The following is a 16,098-nucleotide window of genomic DNA, read 5'->3' as shown; positions in this document are numbered from 1 at the left end:
TGATTTCCAACATTAATCATATCATCAAATCGTTACACCGGCTTCTGGCTGTTATTAATTTCCCGTCTCTGACCGCGTTGCTGCAGCCGGCCTGCGTGCCTCTAATCTCGTTGGGAGCTGCATTCGGAGGCTTTAATGTTTTCTTGAGGGGAGAAAGACGGTTCGGTGCAAAGGGAGATAAGGGGAATACATTCTGATTACCTCATTCTGATGAAGGCATAAGTAAGTCCTTTCAGGGCTTTTAAGGGGCTCAGTTAGAACCACGATGCCTAGAGCTGTTTGCGAAATGTTGCATCAGCCCGAGAGTGCTGCGAGCGCAGCCGCTGGGGCCTCTGACAGGCAGGGGAATACGATTTTGCATAATAACAATGCTTTGCTTCTCTTGACCTGCGCTGAGGACCAAATGCGTGTCGGGTTTTAGAGCATCAGCACAATTGAGCACATTGCAATCTGCCGATCGGTCTCGTTGTTTAGGAGATTAGAATTGAGAACATTTTAACCAACCAGAGCTGCATGTGTCTTTTCGGTGTCATCCCTCAAGACCATCACCAAGGAAATCACTGAGATCCAAGAGAGCAGTCAAAGATATAAAAATATAAATATATGCAGACACACACAAACGAATGCTACAAATATTCATATCCTTCCTTTAATCATGCAAATGATTACTGATGGTAGAAAGGCCATGCATACAGAATAAGAGAATAGTCAACCATAATGAGCTGAATTGACTTTTCAAGAGAACTTGGCTTATACATTTGTGCTGTTATAAATATATAATATGAAGACCATCTCAGTTATGACGTGCCCACACGCTACAATAGAGAGTGAATATTCCAATACACAGCATGTTGTGGCAATGAACAGGTTGCACGTACATGTAAAAGTTGCCTGACGAGAAACTGGCATAACGAGGCACGTGTATATGTGTACATGCATACATATACCGAGGGGTTTATGGGTAATGAGTCATGTATGTACATGGACATTGGGGTTGAAGCAATGTTGAATTAGAATGAATCTAAGACGGTGTAACGCGTGATGCCGAACAAGGGTAAGATTAATACGTTCTATTTCAAGCCATATCGGAGGCGTTAATGGACTCATCTTTTACGCAGATAATATTCTCTTGGCAAGCTGTCAACCTTTATAAGTGTTTCTGAATTTATCAACAACCAAACCAAGACACCCTCTTTGTACCTGCCTTTGCCTGCAAATAATTATTTAATTTCGACATGGCTCATGAATCCTCTGTCCACACCCAAACTGCACGGTAGCCAATAGACGAAAGAAGTAACGTACAGACTATAAATATTTCTCCATGTCTAGAACTATAATGATATTCATCGCCATGGAAACGGCCTTACATAGAATCACTTGCTAGTGGAGGCAATGGGGAAAATACTCAAAATCCTTTTTACAAATAGGTGTCAGTGTTGAAATTGGATTCCTGCCTCGGTTTGACTTTAAAGGGGCTCAATGTTTCTATGAGGGCATGAAAAGGCTTTTCAATGCTGGCAGAGACCCTAGAAGAAGATCTACATGATTTTACACGGTTTTATTATTACTATTATAGGTGAATAAATACCTGACATTCATCTGGAAAGGAATGAAGAACGGTGGAGTTTCCTCCCAGCCGGCCAACATTGAATTAATTTCATCTTTTGTTTAATGTTTTCCGACTGTAAAAAAGGGTTGAATGTTGTGTTCATATAACAGGGTTTAGCAGGCAAATCGAGAAGTTAGCCTCACACAAAAAGCCAAAGTTATTTTAGGGATTCTTGTGGCAAATGTTCATGCTGTGACACGTTGTTCAGCCATATCCCCCAGACAGGAAATGTTTGAAGCCTAAGTGCAATCAGCAACAGTAAAAAGCACTAAAAAGAAAAAAGAACTTCACCACATTACGCCTCCATCCTTAAACTAAAGGAGGACCAATGTGGTCTCATTCAGACATCGCCCTATTCAAGATATTTTCTTTTTAGCAGCAGGATCTTTGTTTTGTTTCACAGAAGAAGTTTATATTAGTTTTTTTTCTCTCTTCCTGAATCGTCATGTTGACATTGCATTACACGTCTATCTATCTGCTAAAAGTCACATCATCACCACCGGGACTGGTTATGTGAAATACAAGTCGATACATCATATTCATACTAGCTGATTTGAAAAAGTTTTTATACAAAACTCAATATCATTCAAACTATAGTTGAGAAATAATATTTTAAGTAAGTTAAATGCACTTTTACTTCATTGGGATATTTAACACACAATATTCCAAATACTGTGAATCCAAAGCATCTGAAGAACAATATCTCTTGGTTGCTCTACTTCACTTTTGTCATAGAAGCCGCAGTATTTGTTGCACTCTCTCTTTTTTTCGGGGTTCATCTATTTTCATTTTTTAATGTTATATCTCTACCCTTCACTTGAGTACTAATGGCATACATTATCCACCCCGACAAAGCAGGATATTCAGACCCTTCATATTGTGTCGAACATTAAAGCGCTCCTCAGAATGCCCATTCGCCACTCACTGCGGGTAAGATGATCTTTTATCTGTTAAAGAAAAAGAGGGGGAACGAGAGAAACACTTGACGGTTGCAAGCAAACCACAGCAGAGTAAGTAGTGAAAGAAAAAGCTGAAAAAGCTGATGTGATTCAGCTTGTTCTGCCACTCTAAAGACACTGCATTAGTCCTGGTGTACTAATGAGGAAAAGTTAAAAATCCTCGCTTCGGTCCTCTGAAAATGAATGGGACCACGGATCATTTCCATTTGCCCCCATTCCAGTGAATGCTCCGGTAACGACAGCGACCTTCCCGCCCTTTGCCCTTGTTAGCGCTCGCTGTCTCGCGGCGTGACATAAACAAGCAGAGGGAGCGACACGTCGGGCTGCACTGACCCTGCACGCTTTCCTCCGGCCCCCCGTCCCCGCCCCTTTGTCCCTTCCTCCGGAATCTGCAACACGTGGGGGTGATGGGGGGGGGGGGGGGAGGAAAGGCCACCGCCATCTGTGTGGCTTCTGGGGATTGTTTCCTGCTCATTACGAGGTTTAACAAGATTTCACCCTTCGGCCCGGATCAAATGGAGGCTGTGTGATGACGGCCTCGGTGACCTTAAGGCTCCTAATGGATCCGACAAGGCAGCAGGACGGAGAAAATAGGTTTTCCATCCCCCTTTTGGGTATTTTTTTTTATTCCACCGCTGCTTACTTTTCAGGCTTGACATAATTTGGGGAGAGTGATGTGCCCATTTACTGTCTGCACATTGTGTTTTCTGGAACAGTCTTTTATTTTTTGTGTGGAGCAGATGTTCCCGGCCTTGATGTTCTCGCATTGTGAGACGGGTCTGACAAATGCAAAGAGGAGGAAAGCTGAGCCCGAGTGCATCGGCGAGGTGATGCTGCGAGCCCGAATGTCACGACCCGGCAGGCGTTAATGTATTCTCCCACCTTTGGAACGTAATGCGCCGTCCACTTCTGTCCTTTTCTTCTCACTTTGGATTGTGCACACAGCGACCCCGGAAGAAAGCCATATTACTTCAGAGTTCAGAAATCTTTCTCAAACGTAATAAATTGATTTGACAAAATCGAGTTTCCCAAAAGATCAAACAAGCCGCTGCTCAATAATAATAATTTCTTTTAATGCAATATGAGGGCATGGCGCGCAAACCTCCGGTGGGTTCCAGATTGATTATTTTAATTAAAACGTCTGGGGAACAGAGACAGCTCGATGCATCATGGGGAAACTGGTCGTTTGTTATACCGGGGGGGGGGCTGGCGGTTATCCAGGCGTTCGCTGCGTGGAAGTGTCTCTACCTGATGGAGAACAAGACTTCAAGCAGAGCCCTTAAGCTTCTGAAAGGTTTGAAAACATATGTATCCATATGTATTAATCAATTAAATTCCTAAAAAGTTTGTCCATTTTTTCATCCGTTCATGCCTCTGGGAATCAACCAAAAGGCCTCCAGCCTGATTTAACGTGTAACCCCGCGACATTTTTTGGTTTTCACGCCAGAAATCGCAAGGACTGGACAATCAAGAAGGTAAAAACCTCCTCAGACTTGACTGATGCCAGGTCCGATTGCCTTTTTGTCCTTTTTTGATACAGCTGCTGTAATCTGCAGCCAACTTTTAGGAAAAGCCACCAGGTGAGAACTTATCTTCAGCGGCTTCTCAGACTTTAGAAAAGGTAAAGAGACAGAACAAATGGCGCTGAAACGTTTGGGAAATGTTCGGATCTGCAAGACTGCAGAGAATCGTATGAGAAACAGCAACACATATACAACTTATACGATGCACACTGTGGGAAAGGATTTTTTATTCACACTGACAGAGAGCTTGAATCGAACAAATGCACATTCCACAATGTTCACACCAGAAAGATGTTCTCTTTGACTATTTGTAGCTAGAAGAGCATCGGAAACTGCGATGAGAATCTTCTGCTAAACTTTTGTAAAGAAGTTCTTGTCATTTCTCAGAGCAACCGTCAAATTAGGCTGAGCCTGTGTAGCTGTTTCTTTTTCGTCTGGGTCCCCGAAGCTTTTCCTTTCAGAAGATATCTGATCCTCCACAGCACGGTAACAAGCGTCCTATCGAACTCAGAGTGAGAAATGAGAAGAACCTCTCCGAGCAGCGCAGGTATTCCAACAGCGTCTGGTAATTTAGTGATTTAATGAGTGATACATTATTAATTCAACGGTGGGTGCAAAAGCAAAGTTAACACCAGTAAAACAAAAACATTTTGGAGAACAGGTAAGATGATTAAGAGTGAAAATATTATACCATCAATGCACAGCATTGCCAGCTGTGCATAGCGTGCTTTAATTGACTTAAACGACACTCAGCTTATCACTCATTACTTCCTGTCAAGGCCCCTTAACGGCAGGAGGAGCAAGGAATCGAACCGCTGTCCATACGGCTCTTTCTCACACTTAATACTACATCACCTGTCGCGGCCCTGCTGTTGTACTTTGTCATTCTGGACAGAATACTTGGTGTAAAAATGACACACAGCAACAATAAAGACATTCTTATACGCCAAATTTACTATTTCATCCGAGAGAATAATTCTTGAAGAAATTCTTGTTAAACTACAACATTTCCTGCTTTCACACCTCTGGGATAAACTTACCTAAAGTGGCCCTAGTATGGTTCTATAATAGAAAAGAAAAAAAACTCCAAGGCAGAACTCACTGGTGAGAGATGTAATAATGAAAGTGAATTTCATAATAAAGTAAATCAACTTATTGGTTCATTCTGGTTTCCTATTTCCATTTTGTTGACTACGTAGTTTTGTTCAGATAATCGTTCTGTCGCATTACGAGGCCTCGACACCTTTCCGCGCTCCCCGAGAGGTTATCCCTCCGCGTCATTCCTCTCCGGGGGGACGTCTGGGCTGAGCCGCAGGTCGAGACGCACACGCCACCTCGCCCCTTAAAACACACGGAGCAGCAAGTGCAGGTCAGTGGGGAACCTCACATGTTGGTGCCATTACCGCTCCTCCTGCACGGGCCTGTGTATGCGTGTGCATGTGTGTGTGTGTGTGTGTGTGTTGTTTTGTGAAAAGGAATGGAACCAAGATATCGGGAGAAGGGCAAGATAGGAGAGTGCAGTGCATTAGAGTGGGTCTGGGTTGAATTAACAAGACATCAGGGGAGTACCTGTGAGGGAGAGGCGAGTGTGTGATGATGTGTTTTTGTGTGAAGGGGAGGCGAGTGTGTGATGGTGTGTTTTTGTGTGAAGGGGAGGCGAGTGTGTGATGGTGTGTTTTTGTGCACAACAAGAGTGGACCCAGGAGGAAGTGAGGTCCACATTTTGTTCTCGGGGATATTGCTTCAGGTTAGGTTTGGGACAGAGGTGGCATTGCAATACACATTGGATTCACAGTGTGTACATTTTAGAGGAGTGTAATGTATAAGTTTGCTGTTTCATTCGTTCGAGTAGATTTCTCACTTTCTTTCGCAAAATGAAATTTTACTGTGCCTTACCATCTGTGCCTTCGTAACAACCTCTTTCAGCCTCACTCCATCCACACACCGACTCATCGGCGACCAGGGTGGAGTCTGCAGGGGAGGGGGGGGGGGCGTTGAAATCAGCATTGAAATGACTTTCTTTAATAAATATGGTTAAAATAAGAAAAGAAGGGGTCACTTCGAAGTTGAAGGACAGGAAATGCACAGCATGCTCATGTCCAGCTGGTCTCTGATGCTTACTGGGAAAAGAGGGACGAGAGGGAGCGGAATCCGGCTCCTGATACTCACCACAAAGACATGAAAATATGGTCCGGATGAAAATTGTCACTTAAAAATAAATACTTTTCTGACTGCGAACCGGTGAGCAGGTATTTTCCTCCAGTGTCCAAACCACACAGCAGAGTTCACCGTGTCCCTCCTCCGCTGCAGTCCCCGCCGTTTTGTGACATTAAGACGAGGGACTTTAATATCAAAGCGTCTCCGTTGCTGCTTTAAACGGGTTCACGCTAGCGTTTCGGTGAACTTGCCTTCATTTCACATTGAGCAAGGACATCTCTGAAAGAATTTTGAATAAGCTCAACTCTGTCTCTGCCTCAGCCCCGGTATTTAGGGAAAACACCTTGGTGGGAGATGGAGGAGGCCTAATTACCGGGAGCCTGGCACGCTGATCAACCTTGTTGTTGCCGATGTTCCTTCAAAAGAAGTGAGCGAGTGAGATAAAACGACAGCGGGGATTAAAATTCTCTACGTGCGGCCTAATTCCAGGAAACATGTCAAGTCCTTGTTCTACAGCTGAATAGTGAAGTGCCTCGAAGTTGGCATGATTTTTCCCAGAAATCACGGAAACCAAAGAACATCGGTGAGCGCCGAATGGGAGGCTGAATGAGATTCGGCTCTTGAGGGTGCAGGGTCTGACATTTTGGCAAGACGGCTTTGCATAAATTTGCAGAACACATCATCTTTTAGGGTAGAGTAGAATTATTTAACACTTTGAGCGTTAAAGCTCTCTGCTAGATTCAGACAAAATGAGAAAAATGTTATGAGGTGGGAACAAAAAGGGCTCAAATGGCATTACGGCTCGATATCCCATCACGTCTGCTGGGCTTCAAGCTCATTCTTCATCCACAGGTTGACCTGTTAATGTCACAGCGCCGTCATTTCCACCTAATCGGTTCATTCTGTACACCTGCTGGTCACATTCACCCCGTCGACCCAATCACACTCACCCGTCTACCCCACCCGTTACAGGTAATGTGCCGGAGTGGCAACAGAGCAAACGATTCAGAGTTCAGATGAAACTTCACATATTTAGATATTCGAATACCGACGGTTTGCTACCACTGAAGAGTTCCTCTACCTGCTTTTCCAAACAAACTGAGCTCCGTACGTACACCTGGTCCCTCTAATTAGCCCTGACCTACCTGCCATTAGTCGTCCCTACAACCCCGGGAGGAGGAATCAGGCAGAGGTGAATTGTGTCAATATTGATAGTAACTTTTCTTCTTTACCGTGTCCATATTTGCACGCCATTGCTCTGCCACAGACCTCATTAGACATTAGCCCCTACCGGGTCTCTGTAATGCGTCACTCACTGCAGTGATCTATTTGTTTTGTTCCCAGAGAGAACAAAAGGAACAACTCCCAGCTGTGCACATGGCTCCCAGCCTCCACGGCCTCGACCTTTTAAATCTGCAATAAAACCGTGTGCGTTCTCCTTAATCAAACCACAACGGAAATACTGTCCACTTGGTTCCATTCATGGTTTCCACAGAGCTGTGATACAACTTCCAACTGTAAGTGCAACGAGACCATACACAATATTTATGTGTCGTGTGGATGAATCTGCCTCGGCACACTCTCAAAATCTGAAGCCGGTTTTAAGAGTGCAAGAGGACCTTTGAAGGCACTGAGGACAAGGAATATAATTAAAACAGATGTTGAATTGTTTATGTGACTTTTTCTAAAGAAAATGTCGATTGGTGTACGTTGTCACAATCAGATGCAACGGCAAAGAAACTGAGTCGCCATCCTGCCGTTATGATTTTAATTAGAATGTGTTGAACCCCAAGAGAGTCTCTACCTTTACGCAGAGGTTGCACTTATCTCAGAGAGCATCCTGTGTTGATTCCATTGAACATTGTGTTGACCAAGGAGATAGTCATTTTAGTCAAATTTCGCTAATATTTTTCAGTTCAGACCATGAAAACTACTCCTAAATATTTATTTAGGTTGCGGCGAATGCAGACGTTTGGGTTAAAATAACGGCATAGGTTTAGCCACTGAAGTACGCAAGTATACTTCATGTGTGATGGTGTGTACATACATCAACAACCTCTTGCTTCAGACAGGGAAACATCTCGTTTTATTTGGACCCAGCGAGTGCTTCTTCCTTGTCCACGAATACCTGGATAAGGAAAAAAGCTATAGCTACAGGTCTTTCTCTACAGGTCCCGTCAGAGGGGTTACAGCCTCAGGTATCAGGAGCCTCATCTTTTAATTTTACCCCTGCCCCTCACACCGTCTGTGCACACCACCGACACGGCCTGATGTTGAGAAAAACCATGGAAGGAGTCACATACAATATTATAAGTAACCTGGTTCGGGATAAAGAGCACATGCCGGAATTCCCTACGGCAGCATCATAGAGGAACCCATGTGGGATTGGATGGATTTTTCACATGGCATCCATTGTGTTGGGACAGCTGGTAGACAAAGGGCCACACGCCACAACAAATATCCTCCCATTCCCACCATATTCCCGTTGCAGAGAAGCGGTGGCTGGGGGGGGGGGGGGGGGGGGGCTGTAGGACGGAGCAGCCAGCCAGCGCCGGGACTGAATAATTGATCTGTCTTCATCGGTTCAGGAGGACGCTTGTGGGATGCTTCTCCATCTCCATTTCTCTCTCCCTCTCTCTCTCTTTCTCTCTCTCCATCCCTCCAAGTGAGTCAGGGCTCCCATCACGGCGTGAACGGCTGCTGCTTCAAACCTCCACCTCTCCTACTCCTCCTCTTTCTACGTGTGGCGGTGTAAGTGAGTATCGGTGTGTGTGTGTGTGTGTGCGCGCAAGCGGGTGGGGGGGGGGGGGGGGGGGCACCAAGGACGTCCCTTTTTCATTTTTTTTTCTTTTTTTCCTTCTTTTTCTTCCAGCCCCGGGAGCCGGAGATGCGAGGGACGAGCAGTTAGATCACCCTGCGCTGCTGCTGTTGCTGTGTTTCTGCGGGAGAAGTTATCTGCTCTCCCTGTGCGTGCGTGCGTGCGAGTGTGCGAGGAGGATTTCCAGGCAGTTTGCCGGGACGGAAGGTAAATCGATGCTGGACGCGAATCATCGGGGGTACGGATGGGAGGGAGGGAGCTATCCAGTCACCGCGGTGCTGAAACGGGAGGCTGCGCTCGGAACGAGGAAACGCGTCCGTCCCCACCTGTACGTCTCTTGTCTCCGTGCGCGCGAATGCACGGGCAGGTCGCACGCGCCCTAACGCACGTTCGCCGCGTTGTGTGCGAGACGCGGAGACGCATCCGTCGGTCTGCAGACCCGCGCGTGTTCGGTGCCGGAGTGGGGCGGCTTTGTCAAATCTCCCTCTCAACGGAGGGTGCAAAGTTTTACCACGTGATGAGAAACAACAGAAAATAAATAGACAGCGGCGGTGATTTGGTCTGTGGGTTCATGGCGTTTTCTCCTCCAGTATTTTCCGTTGCGTTCGGGCTGCGTTTGAACCGTTGACCTTTCGTGTCCTTCAATTAGTACATTCAGGGAAGGCGAGAAGCCTCACGCGCACACATCCTTCGAGTCTCAATGCGATGTGTGATTGCAGCTTTACGTGGGATCCTTTCAGAAATCCATTCTACAATATTCTTTAAATATTTAATGGGGAGAGAGCCCGTAGTAGTGTAAAGGGAGTTTATAGTGACCTCCTTATCCTACGCAAAGGCACGATCCATTACCATACTACGTGTTGTATTGTTCATTGATGCAATATGAAGTTTAGGATTATTGCTTTCTTAAAATATATGTTAATTTTTTTTTCCCTCACAGATCTGGCCACAAAGGACTTCTACTTCTGTCGCACTTGATTGTAACATTGCTCCGACAAAGAAGGCAGGGAATTAAAAGCCATCACCATGAATTTCGTAATGAAACAAGCGTTGGGAGGTAAGGTCAAGCTTTTTTTCGCATGTTCCAATCTTTTTGATGGTGGTTCCTGGAGGTTAAATCCAGCCCCCCCCCCCAAACTTTCTCCTGTCTCCTTCCGTCATAGATGTGCATACATTGACACGCCACTCATACCACTCAAAAATAGCTTTTTCTCGTCTCCCTCCCTTGTCTGTGTTCTTCCTCCACATCTGCTGCTGGTTTTCTTGCATATGCATGTTCTCCAGTAGCCCCCACCCCCCCCTCGGGGGAACACTAAGTACAGCTCCATGTAACAGGCTGGTGGTTTGTGACGTCGACTGAGCCGCTGTGGTCAAACAGGCATTGCATGTCCCCCCTGAGTGCAACCTGCTTCCACCCAGAGGCGTCAAAGCGGGTCCTTGCAGTTGCTCGGTGACGGTCTCCCCGCTCGGCGTGGAAGCCTTCGGGCCGGACGCTGCAGCGACTCTTATCTCGACATGCTGCGTACACATTTTCCACCTGAAGAGAAGGGGGGGGGGGGCAATAATCAAGGCAGGATCTAATCTTTATTCAGGCATGAACGGTTTTCTAATTGCTCGTGCTGCAGCGACTCCCCTGACATGAGATTAACATAACAGTGTAATGAATTTTGAGGGTGTGAAGTTGTGATTATATGTGAATATGCAGATGGTGCAGTGGAAGGTGAAAAGGCCTCGGTGGTTTTCACCCAGCGGAAGAAAACCCAATGCTGCTGTGCTTTTGTTGGTGTGCTCTTTAAACCTACGTTTAAACACATGGTGGGGTCTGATTAGTCCTCCTCAGTTCGTCCACTGATCGCTTTCTGAAGGTTATAAAGGGTCAACTTGGTACCTTGGGCTTGAATATTACGAGTTCAGCCTTTCATAGCGCAAGGGTTTTAATTTCTGCTGGTTCCGGGCGGTTGTTTCATGCAGGCTTGATATTAATTGAAATGTTTAGCACATCAAGTTTGCCAATAGATATTTATATCATGTATGGCAACCAGTAGTTACCAGACATGATGAGAGGAATACATTTAAAAATATAGAACGCTGTTGCCTTCATTAACAGCTGTGTGTGTGTGTGTGTGTGTTTGCATTAGTGCAGGTGCCCAACAACCAACTTCTCAATAAAGACGAGTCAAATCCGCTGAACTGTGCATAAAGGAAATTTCACACATGAGAGAAAGGAGGCGGAGTATTCCCATCCATCCTGGAGGGTGGGGGGCGGGGGGGGGGGGGGTGGGGGGGGGGGCGAGATGCTTTTGTTTTTCTTCTTCAGGAGTAACGAGTTTTTAGTGTGCAGTGGATTAGCCGTGGGTTATTATCTCGCTTCCCTCTTTCTTGTGCGCTCCGAGGGCGACACTCACACCCCATCTGCTCCCGTCTGCGACTAGTTTCATTCGAGGCACCGAGGACGTGCTGTAGATCAGAACTCGTGGATCACGTTTCATGTTAATGGCCTCCACGAGACGGATGGCCTGCCCGGGAGACGGAGCCACCGGTCTGTGACGGGAGGTCGGAAAGGGCTGCGTGGTGGTTTTAGTTGGTTCACAAGTACAGCAGACCACGCGTGGTCATGGATGTGGTTGAACAAGCATTTAAAGAAACTCCCATTTTCTATGAATTTAATGTAATTCGAATGGACTCGCGGAGGGAACAGTTCCAATACGCGTCACTACACTTTTTGAAATAACTAACTTCTCCACATTCTAATGGTGTCTATTAAATGAATGACGTTCATGAATAACAGCAGTTGTCAGCTATCACGTATTAATGGAAACACCGTCTCTGTCAGATCCCCAAAAAGAGACCGCAGAGGAGTTGTCCGCCGTCACAGTTCAACGGGTCGTGCGGTTCTCCTGGCCGACTATCATGGGAATCTCATTGTCATCTCTTCACAGACATCATCAGCCATTTAGTTTCTGATGAGGAAAATGTTATGCATGAACATGAATCCATCATTTTCTCGGGTTGAAACTTTAAAGCATGCAGAAACACTTGTTGGGTCCTTGAATATGTAGTGAAAATGACCCCTTTAAGGACGGCTGCAGTCCTCAAACCACGGTTTTATACAACCGGGAGTAGGGAGAAAAGTAAAATAAAATGTATTCAGTCTGCAGGGCAGTTAGAGGGTGTGTGTGTGTGTGTGTGTTTGTAGTTTTCATATTGTGAGAAGAGGGAATCACGCAAGAGGAGACGGGAGAATATGTTGTGGATGAAATCATCCAAAAATGCTTGTGAATAGGAGTCGGCTCTTTCACCACTTTGCCTCGAAGCTGCGACTCCGGCTCCTCTCTCCTCCACCTTCTTCCTCCTCTTCCTCTGGCATCTCTGACCTGAGCCCCGCTGGAAGAGGAGGAGGAGAATGAGGTGTGGGAGGAGATGAAAGGTGACAAATTGATCTTTAAAACGGGGTGTTATATCATCAGCGGCTGATGGCAAAGGGTGGAGAGTGGCGCTGCCCTCTGGACCGTAATGGGAGATGGTTTTTTTCTCATCTTTCCTCCCCTACTTCTATCATTTTCTTTCTCTGCAAGGGCTTCATCGTCTTCGGTCTCGTTTTGCCGTCTCATTCTCTCTTCCAAATTTCCTCCGCCCCCCCCCCCCAACCATCTCTTCTAATACTCCATCACTCCCTCCCTCCCCTCTTCGCTTTCCCCTCTGTTGGTTTAGCTTTCTCTCTCCTCCCTCCCTCTCTCCCTCCTTCCATCGACGATTACAGTAAATCTGAAGGGCGAGGCCATGGAACCTCAATCAGGCCGCCCCAGGGGAAGCGAGTGTGTGTGTGTGTGCTTGTGTGATTTACTGTTTGCTTGTGCGTGGCAAGAGTGAGAAAGCAAAATGCGTGACGAATAAACGGAGAGACTCCGTAGTCGTAAGTGCGTGTGTGTGTGTGTGTTTACCTGAACCGCTATCTTCGTGAGGACCGATGTGACTTACAGACATTGAGTTTGAGGACATTTTGGGAAAGTGAGGACATTTTGGTTGCATTGTTTTTGGACTAGAATGTCAAGATGGTGACAGTCTAAGTCCCATTGAGCTCCACAATGGCTCTTCATGAAGGAGTGACTATGGTTCAGGCTGGTTATGGTAAGATGAGCCTGGTAAGACGGTAAGACGGGACCGGCTCAGGTCACTCTGCAGTCGAGCCACATACGTAAACCTTCTCTAAGAAGATAAACTTGTGTGAATAAACAGAAAATAACGCTGGGTCATAACAGGAGGTGTGTCCTCTGCTGCAGAGCCTTTGTTTTGAATGCAAACACACAGTTTGGACACATTTCCTCATTCAATTCAATGAGAAAGTGTCCAGACTGAGAGCCTGAGGATGTAGAAAAGAAAGATAAATGACATTGACATGTAGTAATAACATAGATAAATGCTTTAATATATACATATAGACAAGAACATAGCAAATGTAAAGGTATTCAGTGGCATTGTACTAGCATATCTAAAATCAATGCTTTTTCAAATTTTTGAATTTAGATCTTTTGGAGGACTATTATAAAATAAGTCACGCTGCTGCCAATCCATTTCAGATTTGGATTCCAGTTATTATCTCATCATGACTGCATTTCATGTTCAAACCGTGTTGTATTTGAGCATTAAATCGAATGCACTCAAGATTCTTTCATACGAAGGGCCATGTTTGTGTAGTATCGCTGCCTTTAAGCGTGAGGACATATATATATATATATATATGTATATATATATATATATATATATATATATATATATATTATGGATTTCTAAAGTAACAACAGACACAATATTTTGAAGAAATAAACAGAATCCATTCTATTCATAGAATAAATGGGGTAACGCCTCTTTAAATGTTCCCTGCTGAGTATGTTTACACACTTGCTCATGTTAATGTGTCGCTATGGAAACCTACGTTGATTGTAAAGTGGCACACATTGATAGTGTAGCTGTGAAAATGTAAAAAAAATATTCAGTATACTGCATGAGGCTGTGCTCTGGCTGTGTGGTCACATAGGAGATATGACATCATTATCCTAAAGGATTAATTAAAATTAAACTGAGGAGCCCTCGAGGATTTATGGCTATATGCAGATTTTTAACTCCTGCGTGGCATAAAAAAGGTGTGCTGTTATTTGTTTACTTGTTCAAATGGGAAAATGCAGGCCATTGTATTGCATAATATAGTGGTAACGTGTCTGGATTTGGAGACTGACATGGACATTTCCCTCATAATGTCCATTCCCACCTGTGAGGACGTACTCAAACAAACCCACGGTTGTAAACCAGTGGCTCTTGCAGGCCTTCTGCTGCACGTCCTTCCCTCTTGGCTCATCCACGGCTCTTTTTCCCTTCATCTTCCCGTTTTTCTTCACCGATCTCCGTCTTAAGTCTCGCTCGTCCTTTCTGTGCTAATGAGGCTGCTACGGACTCTTGTCTTCATGAAGAGCCGTTGGACCCATTCATACACACATGCACTTTGTTAAGCTTGCACAACCCAGTAGCTTTCCCCATCAGTGACATCACTGCGTGTTCATTTTACCCTGACTTTAGGTGCAAAGAATCTGCTTGATTTTTTTTTTTTTTGCACAATTCTGAAAGAAAAGGTTTCTGTGTGAACTATTTATTTCATTTTGACCTCTCACATACGTGTCAGACCGTGCAAGAGTTTAACCTTGGATAACATGACGCTTCCTGGCGGGTTCCATATAATACCTTTCGCGCTTGGGTGGGCTGTCTCTGCGCGCAATACCAATGAGTTTCGTCACACTTTGCTGGCTCTCACTTGACTTGGCGTATAGGAATAATGTTTAATGGCGGTTATTAGGCTTTTTGAACCCAATTCAGAGAAATGAGCCGAGGTGGGAGGCAATGTAACAGAGATGAATTGATGTGCAGTGATGAGCCCTCTCCAGTCACCCACAGTGTGCACAGCACAGTTGTTTATCATTCAGTTTCAACCCCAAATTCATCGCAGATCACAGGTTTTGAACTCATTTGGTTCTTATTTGAACCAAAACTGGACTCCAGTGATCTTTTTAATATTTGACTGAGTTAAGGACTCTAAGTTTAAATTAATGTAGTTTGTAAGACAAAAACACTGTGGTCATCTGTCAATCAAAGTGTGTGGCCCCGCCCTGAAGCATCCCCTGCTTTATGGTCCGTTTGCCAAGATGAAAAAAAAGAAAGAAGTGCCAGTCTGGCGATGATTGATGTATTGATATTTGATTTGCCATCATGGTCCAGCAACTCACCCTGAAGGTCTTCATGTCACTCCGTGTGCGCCGTGTGCTCCATAATCATGTGACAGCCGGGTGACGGCCCGGGGGTGTCGTTTTAAACTAAAGTTACCTTGCTGTCCTAAAGAAGCGGACGTGTCCAAAAGATTGAGTTTGGTCGTCTCATGAAGCCCCCTGAGGCTTTCGATCGGTTGAAAGGGTAAAAGTGCTTTTATTTACTCGTTCTGGGTCAGCTGCTTCCGGGACTGTTTTGGGGCCTTCAGGCTCTTTTGCAGAACCCGTGGGATTCAATCCGAAGAGTAAAATCAAACCTTCTGTCGGCAGGTGTCCTCCTGTTTCCCAATATCTCCTAATTGAATAGCGGCATGTCCTATTTTTAAAAGTAAGCACGTAACAAATGATGCTCCTCACTGGCTTTAACACGCGGCTCTCATGTGTGTCGGGTCCTCTTGTCTGCAGACGTCTGCACTCTGACAGACTGCTGAACTTTATTTTCTTATACAATAGTGACAGTTGATCGACGTTCTCCCATGTGTGGGTGTTATCTGCCCTGCAACAGCCTGCCGGGGGGGAGGAAGGGGAAGGGGGGGGAGCGTGCAGTCCAACAACTGCAAAGGGAACCCCCGTGTGGCCGACGCAGCTGTCCATCAAATCTCTTTGTTTCCAACACGGAAAGTCTGTGAAGTCTTCAGCGGGTGGAGTCAGTTGCACAAATGGAAGGAATGAGCAGAAAGAGGATCCAGATACTATACTTTAAGTATGTTAGAATGAGACT

At 45.4% G+C, this 16,098-nt stretch overlaps 1 protein-coding gene across 4 annotated transcripts in view; it reads left to right on the top strand.

The window, feature by feature from the left end:
* Positions 1-8,825: 8,825 nt before the first annotated feature.
* Positions 8,826-16,098, top strand: part of LOC119210529 (complexin-1-like) — a 29,904-nt gene continuing 22,631 nt past the window's right edge. Inside the window, exons 1-3 of one of the 4 annotated variants that reach the window (XM_037460630.2) lie at positions 8,826-9,003; positions 9,121-9,273; positions 10,007-10,123. In XM_037460630.2, coding sequence (XP_037316527.1) covers positions 10,093-10,123 — 31 coding nt within the window. In that variant the 5' untranslated portion in view covers positions 8,826-9,003; positions 9,121-9,273; positions 10,007-10,092. Of the gene's footprint in view, positions 9,004-9,120; positions 9,274-9,329; positions 9,395-9,480; positions 9,626-9,730; positions 9,902-10,006; positions 10,124-16,098 lie in introns of those variants that run through there. The other 3 variants (XM_037460633.2, XM_037460634.2, XM_037460632.2) reach the window with 3 other exon arrangements.

The sequence above is a fragment of the Pungitius pungitius genome, chromosome 2 (genome assembly GCF_949316345.1).
Source record: "Pungitius pungitius chromosome 2, fPunPun2.1, whole genome shotgun sequence".
Lineage (NCBI taxonomy): Eukaryota > Metazoa > Chordata > Actinopteri > Perciformes > Gasterosteidae > Pungitius > Pungitius pungitius.
The sequence above is the reverse complement of the archived record's forward strand: the minus strand, read 5'-3'. Positions and strand labels throughout refer to the sequence as shown.